At 40.7% G+C, this 18,565-nt stretch overlaps 2 protein-coding genes across 2 annotated transcripts in view; one reads left to right on the forward strand and one right to left on the reverse strand.

Annotated features, from left to right (window-relative positions):
* BBS12 (Bardet-Biedl syndrome 12) overlaps positions 1-18,565 on the forward strand; it is a 130,998-nt gene that overhangs the window by 10,501 nt on the left and 101,932 nt on the right. The gene's annotated exons all lie outside the window — the stretch shown is intronic.
* On the reverse strand, positions 7,636-18,194 carry IL21 (interleukin 21). Its single transcript, XM_069976829.1, has 5 exons — positions 18,087-18,194; positions 17,957-17,992; positions 9,708-9,842; positions 8,001-8,078; positions 7,636-7,883 (listed from the first exon to the last, which is right to left on the reverse strand). The coding sequence occupies exons 1-5, from the start codon at positions 18,192-18,194 to the stop codon at positions 7,863-7,865; spliced, it is 378 nt and encodes a 125-aa protein (XP_069832930.1). The 3' UTR covers positions 7,636-7,862.

Consider the following 18,565-nt stretch of genomic DNA (forward strand, 5'->3'; position numbering starts at 1 on the left):
TGTAGATGTGGATCATGATTTACGCCTGCGAGCAGGCATAAATCATGATAAATGAGGCGCAGGAGGAGGCCACGCCTCCTCCCCACCTTGTCACGCCCCCCCAAGCTGCCCCAGCCTGCTCATCGGGCAAGCGGGGCATCTGGAAGGCGTACGCCAGGGAGAAGGTGCAAATCTGCACCTCCTCCCTGGCGTACACCTCGGGTGGACTGTTCATAAATGTCCCCCCTTGGGTTAAGTCTTTCCCCAGTTTGTCGACAAACATAATGTTTCCTATCAGATCCAAATAAATTAAACTTTCTTTCATCACTTAAATGAACTCTAGACCTCCACACAACATAATATCGGATCTATAATCACTTAATCACCTAAGATCACATTGATTTATATTGGGCTATTCACACAGTCCTAGTGTCCTAGGAGGAAACTAAGACCCACACCAGGTATTAATTTGTAATTATACTGTATGTAGGTATAAATATTACACATGCCACATCTTCCCTATATCCATTCCTGATGAAGTTATGGGAGCATAATGGAACGCGTGGGGTTTAGGTGAAATTTGTACCAGGATGGCTGCATGTTATCTAATAAGACATCTCTTGTTGGCACTTAGCACTTTGTGATTTACTTATTCGCTGCTATTGTGTATTTATTTATATATTGGCAGTGTCATTTGCTTATGTATATTATTCACATGCTAGCCGCTCAGGTTACTGAAGTGCCTCTCCTGGTATTTAGACGTCACCCCAGTGATTGTCGGGGGCGTTAGATTGTGTGTTTGACCTCTATGGTCAATTTTAAGTGGTTTTAACTTTGTTAGTGGTGTTTGATAATCAAGATTTCTATGACTTTCTCTTTGGTTGTACAGATCAGAACTCAGCGGCGCTAAAGATCATCCGGCCGGTACTGCAGTACCAGCTGGAATGATCTTTTCAGAGACCGGCCGTTCCGTGACCCAGCCGGGTCACCAAATGGCCGGTCTCATACATTGTGTGAACATAGCCCTAGGGAGGAATGAAGGAATGACAAACACTTTCTATCCTACTTTCTTTATTTGGCAGCAGCCAGAAATAATGAGTCATGCTGTTAGGCTGCAGCTGGTGTATCATACCAGCAGGAGGCAGCAGCACACAATGCTATATTATTATTACAAAAAAATAGAACTTGCTATAACAGAGTAGAGATAATTACCAAATCCTATAGTACCCCATCTCCTTTTCTCCAGGACCCTGGGGACCTGAATGGGCTGCATGAGTGGTATTTCTACCCTGATTGTGTACTTACTTGGTGTATAAACAGCATTGTGGAGTTGTGGGAGTTTGGATGTAGCTCAGCCAGATGTTAGGTTGTCGTGACGCCAGTGCTGGTTGGGCAAACAGGTATGGTGGCACACCTGCTTTTATTTTAGGGAGGCTGGCTACACCCTTTCCCCTGTGGTCGGTGACCTGCCGGGCTGAGAGATGGTCCCTTGGGCGCTTATCACGATGGTCCAGAGTGGAGTTGTGACTAGAGATGAGCGGAACTTTCGGACTTTCGGTCCGAAAGCTGCTCACTCCAGTGCGATGCCTGCGATCCCGAGTTGCGCTCCCGGGAATCTGCGGCCGGGATCTTCCAGGGAATTCAAGATACATTCCCTAGAAATCCAGGGAAGATCCTGCCCGCTGATTCCCGGGATCGCAACTATGCACCCGGGATCGCAGGCATACTAATTGAGCGAAGATGCAGTCGGACCAAAAGTCCGACGGTTCGCTCATCCCTAGTTGTGACGCACCCGGACTATCGGTACCGCCATCCACAGAAAGGGGAGATGACCCAAGGAAGGTGCAATTACTGTGTTGGTGCTTAGGTAATAATCATACCATAAATAAACTCTTTTTTACTTCTAGAATACATGGTACAGACATATACAATAGACTTCTGACTTGACAATAGGCTTTAGACTGTAGTGACAGGATTTGTGCTGAGAGCTTGAGAGGTAGAATAGCCATGCTGTCTTGGCTGCGTGCTGAGAAGTAGAGTAAGTACAGAGAAGTAGAGAGGAGGATGTCGAGAGAGTCCCAACCCAATGTAGTACTGTGCTCTGCCGGAACTTTAGAAGTATAATAAGTAGAATACTTGAGAGCAGAGAAAATACTTGTTCCTGTGTTTTAACTTCTTGTCTTTGCACCACCTATTGCCATCCTAGAGGGTGACACAAGCCCCAGACCTTTTTACCTGGGTTGAGCAGAGTGGGAAGAGTTTTCTGATTACACCTGTGCTGTGAGATATCGTACGTAGGCTTCTAGCAACTTTGCTCTATCCGGATCAGTTCCTCCTGCTTTAGGATACTGTCCTGCAACTTTAGGCCATGTTCAGACCTTGTAAGAGACTGGCCGTTCTGTGACCCGACCGGGTCACAAAACGGCTGGTCTCAGAAAAGATCATACCAGCCGGATGATCTTTGGAGCTGCTGAGTTCTGATGCGGGCGCATCCGTGCGCACACATGCATTCCAAAAATACCCTCTTCTCCATCGGTGGGTCACGTGATCCACATGATGTCACTGACTGCTATGCTAGCTATAAAGCCCCGTCCTCTGCATTGGATATCACTGTGACGTCCCATGCAGAGAGCATGGGACAGTGCAGGCAGCAGGGACAGTGCAGGCAGCTACTATCCAGCTGCCATCTGAAGGGGGTTATGTGGGCAGAGTTGTGGGAGATGTATTACAGCATACAGCAGAGGTCCTCAACTGGCAGACATAGATCTGCAACGCCAGTTGTACAGACTACCTCACCCCTGAGACCTAAGTGATAAAGCAGGCTCCCCACACACAGTGCCACCTAAAGGCTTCTCCCACCACTCGCTGTGACCCACTACACAATAGAAATGAAGCCAGTCTCCTTTACCTGTCCGCCCCCACAGAGCTGTTAGCCATCACCTTCCACCAGTGCCTGGTTATTACTGATCTCTAGTATACATTGTGTTACCAATGATTACTGTTTAACTAGGGCAGTCATGTCAAACTCTGGCCCACGGGCCCGCAGTGCCATTATTTTTGGCCCTCTGAGCTTTTCCATTGCTTTATTAAATCTGGCCCACCTGACGTTGCAGCAGATTATAATATGGGTGGTCCGGTCAGCCGCTTGGACTGGCTAATATATGAGACTATTTGGAGGGCTGCCTACTATATTAGACACTATTGGGAGGGCTGGTTACTACATAAGAGACTATTTTAGGGACTGACTTCTATATAAGAGACAATTGGGGAGGGCTGGCTACTATATAAGAGACTATTTGGAGGGCTGGATACTATATTGGGCACTATCGAAAGGGCTGGCTACTATATAAGACACTATTGGAAGGGTTGGCTGCTATATTGGGCACTATTAGGTGTGTTGGCTACTATATGGGACACTATCGGGAGGGCTGGCTACTATGTGGGGCTCTAATAGTAGGTCTGGCTAGTGTGTGGGGCACTATGGGGGGGCTGGCTACTATATGGGACACTATCGGGGGGGCTGGCTACTATGTAGGTCTCTAATAGTAGGCCTGGCTAGTATGTGGGGCTACTACATGGGGCACAATTATGGGATTACCTACTGCTTGAGGGATATAATGGGTAACTACCATGTGGGGACAATTACTTTAGGATAGGTGGTGCCAGGAACGCCGCATGCTGCTCTGACAGTACCAGAAATGCTGCATGCACTCTTCATTAAATATTAAATTTGGCCCGCGACTTTCTCCAATTTTTTAATTTTGGCTCACTGTGTATTTGAATTTAACACCCCTGCACTAGGGGTATACAGTGTGATATCGGTTATCAGTGATCCATAGGAATATGCAGTATAATGTGTTACTGGTTTTTGCTGGGAGTATACAGTATAATGTGTTACTGGTTATTACTGGGGGTATACAGTATATTATTGCAAACTACTGATCTCTGGGATGCTCTGCATCCAGCCCAGCAATTACGTATGGTTGGTCAGTATATATCAGCAGACCCTTGTACAGTATTGAGCAGTGTGTATACACTGTATGCATTATGGGACACTCACTACTGTACATTGGGTTGGAGGCTGGCAGCCATATTCTCCATCAGAAATATACACATTGGAGAGAATATGGTTAGATATATAGACTAACAGAAATACAGAATAAGGCTATGTTTCCGCAACATCTTTTTTTGGTCGTTTCACAGACGCCTTTGTAGATGGCCATCATTTTGGAAACATACCCTAAATGTGCATTACAAGTAAAGATGAGTGAGCTAAGCCGCACAAAGCCAGATTCGTTATGAACTTTGCAAAAAGTTCGGTTCACTGCAAAACGTTTTGCAAAGTTCAGACAGGTTCAGGAAGAGCGGCCGGTATTCTCCACTGTCCGTGCTTCACCAGTGTCTTCTTGTGGCTCTCAGGTCACCAATCACAGGCCGCGGTGCTGTTCTATCCCAGTGAGCCTGTGATTGGCTGAGCGGGCGGTCACTCTTGAAACGAAAGTGACAGCCTGCTTAGCCAATCACAGGCTGACTAGGATGGGACAGCACCACGACCTGTGATTGGCTGAGCAGGCCTTCACTCTAGAAACAAAAGTGACATCTCGCTCAGCCAATCACAGGCTGTGGTGCTGTCCCAACCCAGTCAGGCTGTGATTGGCTGAGCAGGCCTTCAATGGAGAAGACGACAGGACCGGACCAGAGAAGAAGGACCCCAGGGGAGCACTTACATGTTTGTACATTGAGCGGTTCGGCACAAATTCAAACTTTACATTACAGATTGGCGAACCTGCCGAAAAGTTCGCTGATCTCTAATTCTCCAATTACAAAGTATTCAAAGTATTCAGGCTGATGGTAAACTGAATGAAAGACAGATGACGATATATCAGCTAGACTATAGAAAACACAAGTAATCCACAGTCATCTTCCATGTTACCATACAGTATCTTGCAGCCCATGGTAATGTGATCCAGTATGGGATGTAAATAAATATGTACAATAATAACAACACGGAGACATCAAGCTGCTGATAAAGTCTGTTTAATGAGTTAATAAAAAGGACAAAACAATACAATAAATACTGTCCATTCATATTTCATATAATTCATATTCAGGAATTTAGAAATCCCACATTCCCATTTTGTCAGTTGACAGTTCTCAGTATGTCATAGACATAAAATCCTTTACAGTTTCTGCAATCCTAATGTATAAATAACTAATGTTTTCCACTACAAACTATTCACCTCCATAGGAGGAAGAGACACCTTCATTTAATAACGCTAAGTAATTTTTTATTTATTTATTTTCCTAAAAAATTTTTTTTTATTTATTTCCCTAAAATTCACAAAAGTGCAAATTGTCATTGTCTTAATTGAGAACATTCTGTTGGTCTATAGCGGGGATGGGGAACCTTTGGACCTCCAGCTGTTGCAAAACTACAATTCCCATCATGCCTGGACAGCCGAAGCTAAAGGTTCCCCATCCCCTGGTCTATAGGTAATACCCTGACAGCAAGCACACTTAATAAAAAATAAAAAAAAAGGAAAAAATCTAAATGACACCCCAGCTAGAACAGGGCTGTAGTATTAAACTTCATAAATAAGTTAAATAATTTAAATATTTTAATAAAACATAAATATGTTGTGTTTTCCTACAAAAATTGGAAAGAAACTGATACCAGATACTGGAATATGAAAAAAAAAAAAATGATGTCAGAAACTAAGTAATGTTCTTTTTGGACCTGGTTTTAACCTTTAGTGATATTTCACTTTGCAGCCTCCACCTTAAGTAAACTTCAAAAATATATTTGGGCTTTAAAGGGATAGTCTAGGTATAGAAAAAAATGGCTGCTGTACTCCAGAAACAGCGCCACTCTTGTCCTCAGTTTGGGTGTGGTTTTAATGTTCAGTGAATGGAGCTGAATTTTAATACTACACACAACCTGAGGACAAATGTGGTGCTGTTTTTGCAAGAAAGTTGCTGTGCTTTTTCTATTCATCGATAACCCCTTTAAGGACAGTCCTGCAAAGTTATAAAAATCCTTATTCTTGCTTTCACATGCAAGAATAAAGTGAATGGTTGAAGGTCTTATTTTTGAAAGGCTAAGGTATCGTCATTATTGATATTTCTGACATTATTTTCATACACATACTAAATAACACTCTGAATTAGAAAACCGGTCATCTTTGTGTCCACAAAGTTATGGATACACATGGTCGCCACAATAAGAACCACATGAAAGCAGATGAGCAATCAGCATACATTTACATGGACCCTACACATGCATAGAGTGGGTAAAAGAGCAAATAAGTCTCCTCATCATTTCAGACCACAAAAACTCAACTCAGATCTAGGGTATGGTCCCACAACGTCTATATAGGCAAAATAACGGCCATTGGGGGAGATTTATCAAACATGGTGTAAAGTGAAACTGGCTCAGTTGCCCCTAGCAACCAATCAGATTCCACTTTTCATTTTCCAAAGAGTCTGTGAGGAATAAAAGGTGGAATCTGATTGGTTGCTAGGGGCAACTGAGCCAGTTTCACTTTACACCATGTTTGATAAATCTCCCACATTGTTTTTAAAATAATGGTTGTTATTTTATAACAGCGTAAATAATGATCATTATTAATCGGACAATGGACGTTGTGGCAACATAGCCTCAATCCAATAAATTATCATTTTTGCTCACCCTATGTATGTGCCCATACATGCACTAAATATTGTATAGTGTTATTGGATATACAAATATGAAAGCTATACTTCCTGGCACAGACATGAATGTGTTTATACTTGGCAGCTACTTAAGTCACATTGTTCAAATGTAAGTTTGTGTATTATTGACTGTGTATGTTACAAGCGTTAAAAGCTAGGGATTAAAGGAGAAATCTGGCATTTTTAAAATCCAGCAGCCGGCAGGGGGGAATTTGATTACAAGTACGAAGTTACCTCTCCTTGTGTCCGCGAGGAGTGGCGAGACCAGCCGGGGATCTTGGGCACTGATCCGGCTGATGGACTGGGACAGGCCTTTGATGTCATCGCGATTCAGGGGAAAATACCTTCCAGCGGGGGTCCCAAGGCTGGTCCCACCACTTATCACAGGCGCAGGGAGAGGTAAGTTCCAAATTCCCCCCTGCCCCACCAGATGCAGGATTTAAAAAAAACGCTGGACTTCTCCTTTAAGTTAGATTTACCTATAAATACATATTTGCTGCAGTCAGTTACAAAGCCAAAGAGCGACTCCAGCTATAACTGCTATTATAATCACTGTGAAGTAATACTGTAAATCTGCTGTAAGGTTGTATCCCATGGATAAGAGTACAGACATGAACAGACCGTGTACTAGAATTACTCTTATGTTTATGGATTATAAGGCTATGTTCACACTATGTATGAGACTGGCCGTTCCTTGACCCAGCCGGTCATCTAGAGCCGGATGATCTCTAGCGCCATAGAGTTCTGATGCGGGCGCATCCGTGCGCGCTCGCTTCAGAGCTCCCCACTGCACACTATGGAGTGTGCGGCCGGAGCCGCTTGCTCCATAGTGTGCACTGACAGGGTTTTCTGCGTCCGCTATTCACTGAATAGGGGCCACAGAAAACGGACAAGTCAGTTTTCTACGGCGCAGCTATGTGTATACACTCCGTCCGGGATTCCCTTAGAAGGCAGCACTATGTAAGTTCCGTGGGTTACGGAACTTACGTTGTGTGAACATAGCCTAAATATTGTATATGCCAGAAAAATAGTAGTAGCCTGTCATCCTTCATTTGGCAAGTCTGACATCATTCATTGGTGAATGTTATCCATCGCATGTGTATGCAAGAGCTGAATGACCCATGTTGCCTTCATCCAGTTGATATTAGGGGGGTCTTCTGTTTTTGGCAGGTTTATGACTTAGACACAACAATCTGTGAATTAAAGGATACATGGCTATGTTAGTGGCTAGTAGCGTGAAATTCAGCAAGAGTATCATACTATACATGGCATAGAAACGCATAGATAACTGGCATTTAACTACAGCATACCTTCTGCAATAGTTGCTCCATTTTATTCAGAAATTCTCTTGGGCTTTTTGTGGAGTAGTTGGAACATGGAGTGCACATCTGGAATAAAAGAAATGAAACATATAAAGGTTGTCGGGATGTTGGATGATGGAATGGTAACTGGTGAGAAGGCAGGATCGGATTTGATGGCCTATCCACAGACATTGTTGTCGATAGCTAACTGGAAGCCTGGTATCCATGCATTATGTAGTGATGGTGGTGATTTACTGCACTATACAATGTACCAAGCCAAGGCTACCGGCCTCATACATTGTCTACATCTGGATGCCAAAGCCATGTAACCAGCTGATCATCAGATTAGGGGTGTGAGGTATTGGAACCCCTACAATCAGCTATTCATGGCCTGTCCTGTGGAGAGACCATCAATTGGTTTTCCCTGTAAAATCCCTTCATTAACATCTCAAAATATTTTCTTACTGAATGATAAAGATTTCCTAAAACGTCATTCAAGAAGGAGATAAGTGTCAGATTGCTATGGCGCTGTGTTACAGAGGTTCTCTTCAATATAAAATGTGACGGATAATTCCACAGTCTCTTTTTGTCACAGATTTTTCTAAGAATAATATTCTGTGTGTTTAGGGCTTGAGATACAAGATAGATATTATTATTATTATTATTATTATTATTTTACTATTAAAAATATTATTACTATTATTTATTAAAACAGATATGTTTTCTTTATCAATAAAAAGCCACTACAATCATCTATACTCAGTAGTAGAATCAAAATTCGCTGCGAATCAGGCCATCAATTTACTTTGTTCTGCAAAGTGAATTCCTGCCGATTCGTAAAGAAAAGTCGCAAAAAATCAAAATGGCGGCAGCACATGCTGTCTGGAGCGTCACTAGTCGGGAGAAAGGGATTAACCATGATCCCTAGCGCCCGTCCAATCAGCTTCAGGCCCCTCTGTGATATCAGCACCCCTCCCTCTATATAAGGAGGTTTGGTAATGGAGGCGGCCAGTCAGCTGTGTGTGGAGGAGAGAGCAGGATGGCAGCAGGCAGTTACAGCAGAGCAGGGAGAGACTAACAGAGGGATATAGGGACAGAGTGGAGAGGAGAGACTAACAGAGTGATATAGGGACAGAGAGGAGGGGAGAGACTAACAGTGATATAGGGACAGAGAGGAGAGGAGAGACTAACAGAGGGATATAGGGACAGAGAGGAGGGGAGAGACTAACAGAGTGATATGAGTACAGAGAAGAGAGGAGAGACTAACAGAGTGATATAGGGACAGAGAAGGGAGGAATGGCGGAAATTGTACAAATGACTGGCTGATTGACATTTCTTTTCAATTATGATTTTCCCATTTTTTTACACTTTTACAACAACACGCTTTAACAAACTTGCCCTTCTGTAATAGTTTTGGCTGTTTTAATGAATTAAAAAAAAAAAAAACGATTCGCAATTCTCAACATGTTTGACCGAAAATTCACAAAGCTCACGAAACAAATTTCTGGCTGCTTCCCTCATCTCTACTCAGTAGGGCCAGAGCAAATAATAGAGAACCCATGAAATACCACATGGGCAATGGACCAGTATCTCAACCCAGAACACAAAAGTCCTGCCCAGAACAATACTGAAGCCCTGTCAACTTTACCCCTTAGTAGTTACAGTTCAGAATAATTGAATTACATATGTACTTTTAAAAAAAAAGAAAACACTTACCCCATGGTAATGGGCTCTGCTGAGCTTTATCTTTCTCACACACGTGTCCAACAAGGCTTTGTTGTTTCCATTTGCGACATGTAACTTGGGAAGCTGTGATCGGAAACATATTAACGCCGATTCCTGGCACTCCTCCTAAACAACACACAAAGGGAAGCCACTGAGTTTGACATACAAAAACTGTAATGCTGTACATAGTAAAAACACTACAGCAATACAGGAATACAATAGAATGTGCATACAAGCAGTGTCGGACTGGGGTATCTGGGGCCCACCAGAGGAAATGATCCTGGGGACCCACCAATGAAGAACGAGTGAGAAACAACATGTCAGTCAGTGTTTGAGCCGGTTCTAAAGCTGGGGGCCCACCGGAAGATTCCCCGGTCATCTGGTGGGCCAGTCCGACACTGCATACAAGGCTCAATGTCATCACATGACCAAGAAACTTATATTGTAAGAATAATAGATGGAGCTATAAGAACAGTTCCTTTATACTCCTGTGGCCATCTATGAACCCAGAACTGACTTGTTAGACTACATCATGAAAGCATTGGCTTCTGTGGTATAGACATTGGTTAACACCATTGCAGTGTAACCTGTAGGTTTAAGGCAAGTAGGAAACAGATGAGCAATTTACTTCAAGTACTAAGGGGGAGATTCATCAAACATGGTGTAAAGTGAAACTGGCCCAGTCGCCCCTAGCAACCAGATTCCACCTTTCATTCCTAACAGACTCTATGGAAAATGAAAAGTGGAATCTGATTGGTTGCTAGGGGCGACTGGGCCAGTTTCACTTTACACCATGTTTGATAAATCTCCCCTGATGTCTTTTTTTGTTGCATTTTTTTTTCCAATAAGGTTTTCTATAAGACTTAAATAACGCCAGGAAAATTGAGCGTCCAAAATGTCGCAAAATAACAAAATACCAAGAAAAAGTTATGCAACAAATGCTTGAAATGCTGAAAAGTTATATGTAAGGGAGGACGTTTTAAATCTCTTGGTTCCAGCTGATATTGAGGCTCCTTAAATAAGGGACCCCCAATGTGGGTATATAGCTCGCCAAGACGGACAACCATTAAAAGAGATTATTGCTGATAAACTACCCAAATCCAAATTCCTAAACTAGCCTATGGTTATTAAAGTAGAGGTAAAGTGAAATAATAAAATGGTAGAAAGGCAGGGGGATGCGCCCCCATGCCTCCATAGCGTTGCTCCCAGGTCACGCTGACAGCCAGCAGATGTAATTTTCTATTTGGAATCGGCTCCTACAGCTGCAGCGCCACAGCCCCAGTCACTGATTGGCTGAGCAGATAATCGATCACTCGGGTACATGGCGTTGACGCTGAAAGAGCTGCAGGCGGCCAGTGATTCTCAGTGGGACCCAGGAGCAGTGCTACAGGGCACAGGGACTGTAAGAATACTTTGTGTATTATTTTCCCACACCCCCTTGCCTCCATTTTTTATTTTTTGGGACTTCTCCTTTAAAGCAGGTTCAGAAAGTTACATAGATCTATAATTTACTTCTATTTAAAACTCTCCAGTCTTCCAGTACTTATCAGCTGCTGGATGTCCTGCAGGAAATGTTGTTTTCTTTTTAGTCTGACACAGTGCTCTCTGCTGCCACCTCTGTCCGTGTCAGGAACTGTCCAGAGCAGTAGAAAATCCCCATAGAACCCCCCCCCCCCCCCCTGCTCTGGACAGTTCCTGACCCGGACAGAGGTGGCAGCAGAGAGCACTGCGTCAGACTGAAAAGAAAACATTTCCTGCAGGACGTACAGCAGCTGCTTAGTACTGGAAGACTTGAGATTTATAAACAGAAGTAAATTACAAATCTATATAACTTTGAAACCAGTTGATTTGAAAGGAAGGGATTTTCGCTGGAGTACCGCTTTAAGGGTTTGAGTAGAAAGATTATGTACAAATCAGTACATGGCTATACATAATAGGTTATCATTGTTACATTACGTTTACTATGGTAGTTGTCACAGTTTCCTTCTATTGCTTACAACGGTGCATTCAGCATAATTCTGCATAAACTTCCTGTTTCAGGTTTCTATAGCAGGTGGAACTACTGAAGTTTTAGCTGAGCAAACTAGTGAAAGCTCATTTACTGCATATGACGTAATGGCTGTGACTTTCTTCGGCTGTTTTAGTCACACCATGTGGAAAAAAAGCTATGAAGCTACGTAAAACAGGATAAAAAAAATTCCTATTCGGTGTTTAGGTCTAAATAAGATTTGCTAGTCACCAAAATTCCCAATAGGAAACTATCCTTACTGTGTTAAAAGTCTATGGTGTTGGTTTGTAGACTATTATTACTACCACTCCATTAGAGGCCGTATAAGTGGTCAACCACATGTGGACAAATTGCGGACATCTCACCCATATGCAGCCAACCACTTCTGTGGCCTCACCTACAGTATGACTGCACCATGTAAATATGCTCCTAGGATACAGCTGTAAGCAGTGACTGCAGTACTGTCTAAGGGTCCTAATACAAGGCAGACTCTGTGTAAGATAGACAACCATTAGCTGAAAAGCTGATCATCAGATGATCCTTGTCCTTTCAGCGAGTTCAAAAATCATAGTCAATGGCTGATGACAGTTTAAAGAATATAAACATTATACTTACCTGTCCAGGCTCCCCCAGTGTCCTGCTGCCTTTTCCTTGCTCACTGCAGCCGCCGTTAAATCTCTGAAGTGAGAGGCTGATCGCTAGATCGTTCGGGGCATCCCATAGAGCATAGTGGTGGTCTGCTGCCGCCGCTCCTATTCCACGTGGCGACGGCAGCAGATCGCTGCTATCACAGTCGCTTGTCTTTCAACATCTTAGGATACATATATGTTCCTCCCTGGCTCCCTGTTATTGTAGATTTACCAACCACATCTGCTGGAAGTTTGTTCCAAGCATCTACTACTCTTTCAGTAAAGTAATATTTTATATAATATAAACTATCAATGGGAAAACGATCAGGTTGCTTGTCAGACATACAATACATTGTGGTCTGTTTTACAAGGTTTTTACAAAAAGGCTTTGCTGATATGGTGTGAAAGGGTGTCGGGATTTCCTCTTTAACACATACAAAAATAAGAAGCGAAGTAGTTGGGCTGACAATATTTTACAGTTCACCAAATCTTAAGACCTCCGAAGCGTTCAGATCTTGTATTAATTGTCTTGCTCATCACTTTCCTTGGCGTTCGGTCAGATGATGGCAGGTGAGCTCTCTTAGCTAGGTCATTTGCATTCGCCGGTGGGGAACGTTGACGCTAAGAAAGTTGTAAAGTCTTTGCAAACCACAAGTTCTGTTTTGTGAGAATATTTTACAGTAACTGAGGTGGAAATACGTGCATCATGGCATATATTTCCACTTGAGCCAGCATCTGCTCGATTCGAAGCAACATAACAAACAAGCACAAAAATGGCTGATGGAACCATCTGAAAGTACATCGCTGGATGGGAATATTGACAGAGTCAAAAAAGTAAAGTACCTCCTGTTGTGGACCGACAGATCGTAAGCAGAGAAAGCAACAAGGAAATCAAAAGTGAACAATATAAACCACCAACTGCATGAGTCACACTCGTATCTCTTTGCAGCTCACAAAAATGACATTAAATACAAATTTGGCATTTTTAAAGTGTAATTGTCATTTAAAATATTTTTGCAGAAATCAATAGTACGAGCCATTTTAAGAAACTCTGTAATAGGTTTAATTAGGCAATAAAACTTCTTTCTGTACTCAAAAAGCTGTTTTCCAGCCTCCCCCCCACTTCTTATCTGTTCATTATCAGGCAAAGCCGTCTTCATTACAGGGGAGCAAAGTGTCGACGGGTTCTGCTGTGTTAATTATAACCTATGGAGGGGGGAGGGGCCGAGGAGGAAGAGTGAGCAGGAAGAGGAGATGAGCAGCTGTGTAGTTTGGAGACTGTCTGGGCACATAAATTGCTGGATTCACAGGTCAGAAAGGTCAGTGCTTATCTGGGAGCTTGGTGAGAGAAGATTGCAGCATGATTTGTGCAGGGCTACCTTTTCTCCTCTCTGTGCTAACTCATCCCCCTCGGCCCCTCCCCTCTCCATTGAGCATAATGGACACAGAAATCCTGCTTCTTCTGAAGTGAGGGGGGAGGTAGGAAAAGTTTTTTTTTGTACAGAAGGAAACTCTTTTACTTAATAAAACCTAATACAGAGTTTCTTAAAATCGCTTGTTCTATTGATACTTGATTATTGACCTTTGAAAAGTGACATTTAAATCACAGTTACGCTTTAAGTATACTAAAAAGAAAAAAAAATACGGCAATGCCTTCATAGAAGATTCACCAGTTTTTCAGACGGCACTTCTGTGTCTAGGGTGGTGCTCGCAGTAAGAAAAAATTCCAAGTAATATAAAAGTTCATTCTCGGCACTCACCATCATGCTTTATAAATTTTTATTGTAGAAAAAAGTCCATCAAAAAAATACAACGGCAACCGGATGTTTCGGCGTCAAGCCTTTCTCCGTATTAGACAGTTAAGGAAGACTTAATGCCGAAACGTCCTGTTGCCGTTGTATTTTTTTGATGGAGTTTTTTCTACAATAAAAATTTATAAAGCATGATGGTGAGTGCCAAAAATGAACTTTTATATTACTTCCAGTGGTAAGACACCAACTGATCATGTTACGGCTTATTCTAGTAGTTTGCTACTAGAAGGGTACTGAGAAAAGCTGGACCCAGTCCTGGGAAACCTCCCAGTTTTCCAGGACTTGATCCCGCTTTTCTCGGCACCCAGGGTGGATTGGCATGGAGCGGAACAGAGTTTGAAAGGCATGAGGCTGATAAGCTGCTTGCCGATCACATGAAGTGCTATGCTTATTTTAGGCAGGCGATTCGCTCATCACACTTATATATATGCAAGGAAATAATCAATTGTAAATATATTATAGAATTATCAGAAGTCAGATTGCAATTAGAAACCAATTGGGATAGATCCATTTGACAGATCCAAACACAGAGCTGGCATATACACTGCTATACACTTTGTATGTCTTTTTAACTGTATGTTTTTTTAATTGACACAAACATGGTGTGAATCTAGTCTAAAGTAAACAGTACTAGTAAAAAAAAAAAAAATTACGATACTGGGGCATCCCAGAGTAATCGTGTCAGTTAAGTCAAGTAGCACATGGTCATTGAAACAAACAATGGTTCATGAAATCACCATTTGGTTTATGGGTATATTTATAGCACTGACGTAAAGGTCTTTTTCTGTCTCGCTCTTGGGGTTTTTCTCTCTCACTCTCGGTCTTGAACTCTCTGTCTCAGCCTCCAGCTTTTAATATCTGTCTCTCGCTCATTTTTAGCCTCTAACTCAATAAGTCTCTGATTCCCTCTTTTTCAGAATAGTTTTATGTTGGTATGAATGATATATTATATAGTTTTATGTTGGTATGAATGATATATTATATAGTTTTATGTTGGTATGAATAATATTATATTTATTATATAGTTTTACATTAGTATAAATGATATATTATATAGTTTTACATTAGTATGAATGATATATAGTTTTAAATTGGTGTGAATGAAATTATATTTATTATATATTTTTATATTGGTATGAATGATATTATATATATTTTTATATTGGTATGAATATTATTATATTATTATATAGTTTTATATTGGTGTTAATGATATAAATTAAAATAAACTTTTTATAAACAATTCAGAACAAACATATAAAGGGGTGTAGGAAATCATTACATAAAGTATGGACATATGTTGGTATATAATTTGATCCATATTGCCTCATGTACCACGTGCCACAGCCATTAGTGACCTAGATGGTAGACGAGGGGGTCTCCCCTGTCACCTGTAATTTGATCAAGGGGTGCAGATGGGTTGTCATTAGTGATGAGCGAATAGTGAAATATTTGAATATTCGATATTCGTACGAATATTCGATCCCATTAAAGTCTATGGGAACAAGTATTCGATTATTGAAAAACATCTATTTGACCACTTGGAGGTAAAAAACGGATTTGAACGCTGTTCGAATATTTTTCGAATATTCGGCGAACTATTCAATAATATTCGATAGTTCGAATACCTTACTATTCGATCGAATATCTATTCGATCGAACAGTATTTGCTCATCACTGGTTGTCATTAAAGCCATGGGCCTAGTAGAGGGCTACCATGATAGTAGCTGGGAACTGGAAAAACAACACTACACTGCAGTATATTAAAATAATTTGTTTTTGTTTTTGTTTTTTGTTTTTTTTTCAAATTAACTGGTTTCATAAAGTTATATAGATTTATAATTTACTTCTATTTAAAAAATCTCAAGTCCTCCCATACTTATCAGCTGCTGTATGTCCTGCAGTAAATATTGTTTTCTTTTCAGTCTGACACAGAGCTCTCTGCTGCCACCTCTGTCCATGTCAGGAACTTACATCAAATCCTCATGGAAAACCTCTTCTGCTCTGGACAGTTCCTGACATGGACAGAGGTGGCAGCAGAGAGCACTGTGTCAAAATGGAGAGAATACACCACTTCCTGCAGGACATTTAGCAGCCTATAACAATGGGAAGACTTCAGATTTTTAAATAGAAGTAAATTACACATCTAGATAACTTTCTGAAACCAGTTGATTTGAAAGAAAATCAATTGATAGATAGATAGATAGATAGATAGATAGATAGGAGATAGATAGATAGATAGATAGATAGATAGGAGATAGATGATAGATAAATAGATAGATAGATGATAGATAGATAGAAAGATAGATGATAGATAGATAGATAGATAGATAGATAGATAGATAGATAGATAGATAGGAGATAGATAGATAGATAGATAGATAGATAGATAGATAGATAGATAGGAGATAGATGATAGATAAATAGATAGATAGATGATAGATAGATAGAAAGATAGATGATAGATAGATAGATAGATAGATAGATAGATAGATAGATAGATGATTGATAGATAGATAGATAAATAGATAGATGATAGATATAAAGATAGATGATAGATAGATAGATAGATAGATAGATAGATAGATAGATAGATAGATAGATAGATGTTTTCTATAATGTATAAGTATATTTTATTTTGCAATAAAAAACTATATTTATATGGAGTTTTTTTGCAAAATAAAAATCGAAAAATGAAAAGAGGTAAAATGAATGTGCTCTCGGTAACATATCCCGTTACATAACAGGAATCATAAAGTACTGTCAATTTTCAGTAAACCAACTAGTTGCATTCATCTGACAGATATCTCTAGAAACCCACTCACTTTCATCTAGGCCGTATTTTTATACATGAACATCTCTTTTTTTTATGTCTCCCGTTTGAGATATTACTTTGCTGTTCCCATAAATCATGAGTCGTAGACAAATGGCGGCCCTTCAGAAACCCCTCTGCACACATCAGCATGTTTAGTCATGTTATATCTCTTTACAGCAATGAGTTTTTCAGGCTTTGTGGTTAATGTTAAGCATCTGACATCCTATTTGAACAACTTTTTAAAGAAGAAAAAAAAAAACACCAACTTCTTGTGCACATGGTTGGTGTTTGCGGTTGTGTTCATTGCATGTGTCTGCGAGAAAACGGTATTACTCATACACATAGTTCTGTTTTGTTTGGTGAGTGATCACTTTAAGCTGTTACTCTATGTGGCACATTGCTCTACTTTAGGCTGTAATTAAAAGGAAATTGGCATTTTGCTCTGACAAGGTAAGTTTTTGGGCCTATTTTTTTATTTTTATTTTTAGAATACTATACATTATACTTTTCAATTACCTTTACAGACATATAAGTAAGTAGTTATATCGGTTTCGTATATACTAGCAGCTTTTTGGTTTGCTTAAATTAGATATTTCAATACATAAAATTATGAAATCCTGTTAACCCTTTAAAATTCTATGTCTTCTTCCGTTGGATCAAAGTCTATTCTTGAAAAGCATAACCGAAGGGCAGACACTTTTGATTTGCTTTCATGACACTTAATGTAGGTGGATAAAGGCTTATAGTTATGACTGATACTCTAGCAAATCTTGGCGTTTTAGGCTATTTTATAATCTCTATGGGATCCTAACGCCTAGAAGTATTGATATAGTTCTGATCAGTATAAATGACACGGTATAATAGTATAATATTAGTATTACCAACAACAGCAACAGATACTTCTAATAGAACAAGTTATAATATCAATCCAAAGAACAATAGGTATAATTTATAATGGAATAATTTTTACGTCTTACCGTCACGTTAGTCGGTACGTGAAAAGCATGTGGGTGCTAGAGAGAGAGAAATACGTAATTTGTCGTTAGATTTGCAAAATCATTGTAATCGCAGCATGAATAGCACGAGTTATTTGTCATTTATACTTACCGTTTTATTGGCAAATCGAATGATATTTTTGGCCACTTTTTGAATTTCAAGACACTTGTCAATGCTTACAGCTGCGTGCAAGAAAGCAGCCGCGGCCAGAAAACACATGCAGTATAATAGCACTTTCCCCATGTCTCTCGAGAACTCTTCTGATGTTCACTCGAAATTGAACTTTGAATGACTACCTATTGACACCATAGCAATTTATCTGCTATCGACAGGATCGCAGGTCCCTCCCATTTCTCGTGGAAAGCTTTGCAAAATGGATGAATGAGTAATCGTTTTTCTTTTCCACTGGCTGTGTGTGTACGTCTATTGGTATACGGGGGCGGTGGGTGGAGACAGAAGTTAATGAATGGGCAGGGAAAAAGAATACCGATGTGAATTCCAGCATACAATACAGACAGAGAAATTCACCTGACTCAGGTATGAGTAGGTGATAAAAAGAAATTTCCACTATCATTCTGTGACATTTTATT

The sequence above is a fragment of the Dendropsophus ebraccatus genome, chromosome 7 (genome assembly GCF_027789765.1).
Source record: "Dendropsophus ebraccatus isolate aDenEbr1 chromosome 7, aDenEbr1.pat, whole genome shotgun sequence".
In the NCBI taxonomy this organism is placed as follows: Eukaryota; Metazoa; Chordata; class Amphibia; order Anura; family Hylidae; genus Dendropsophus; species Dendropsophus ebraccatus.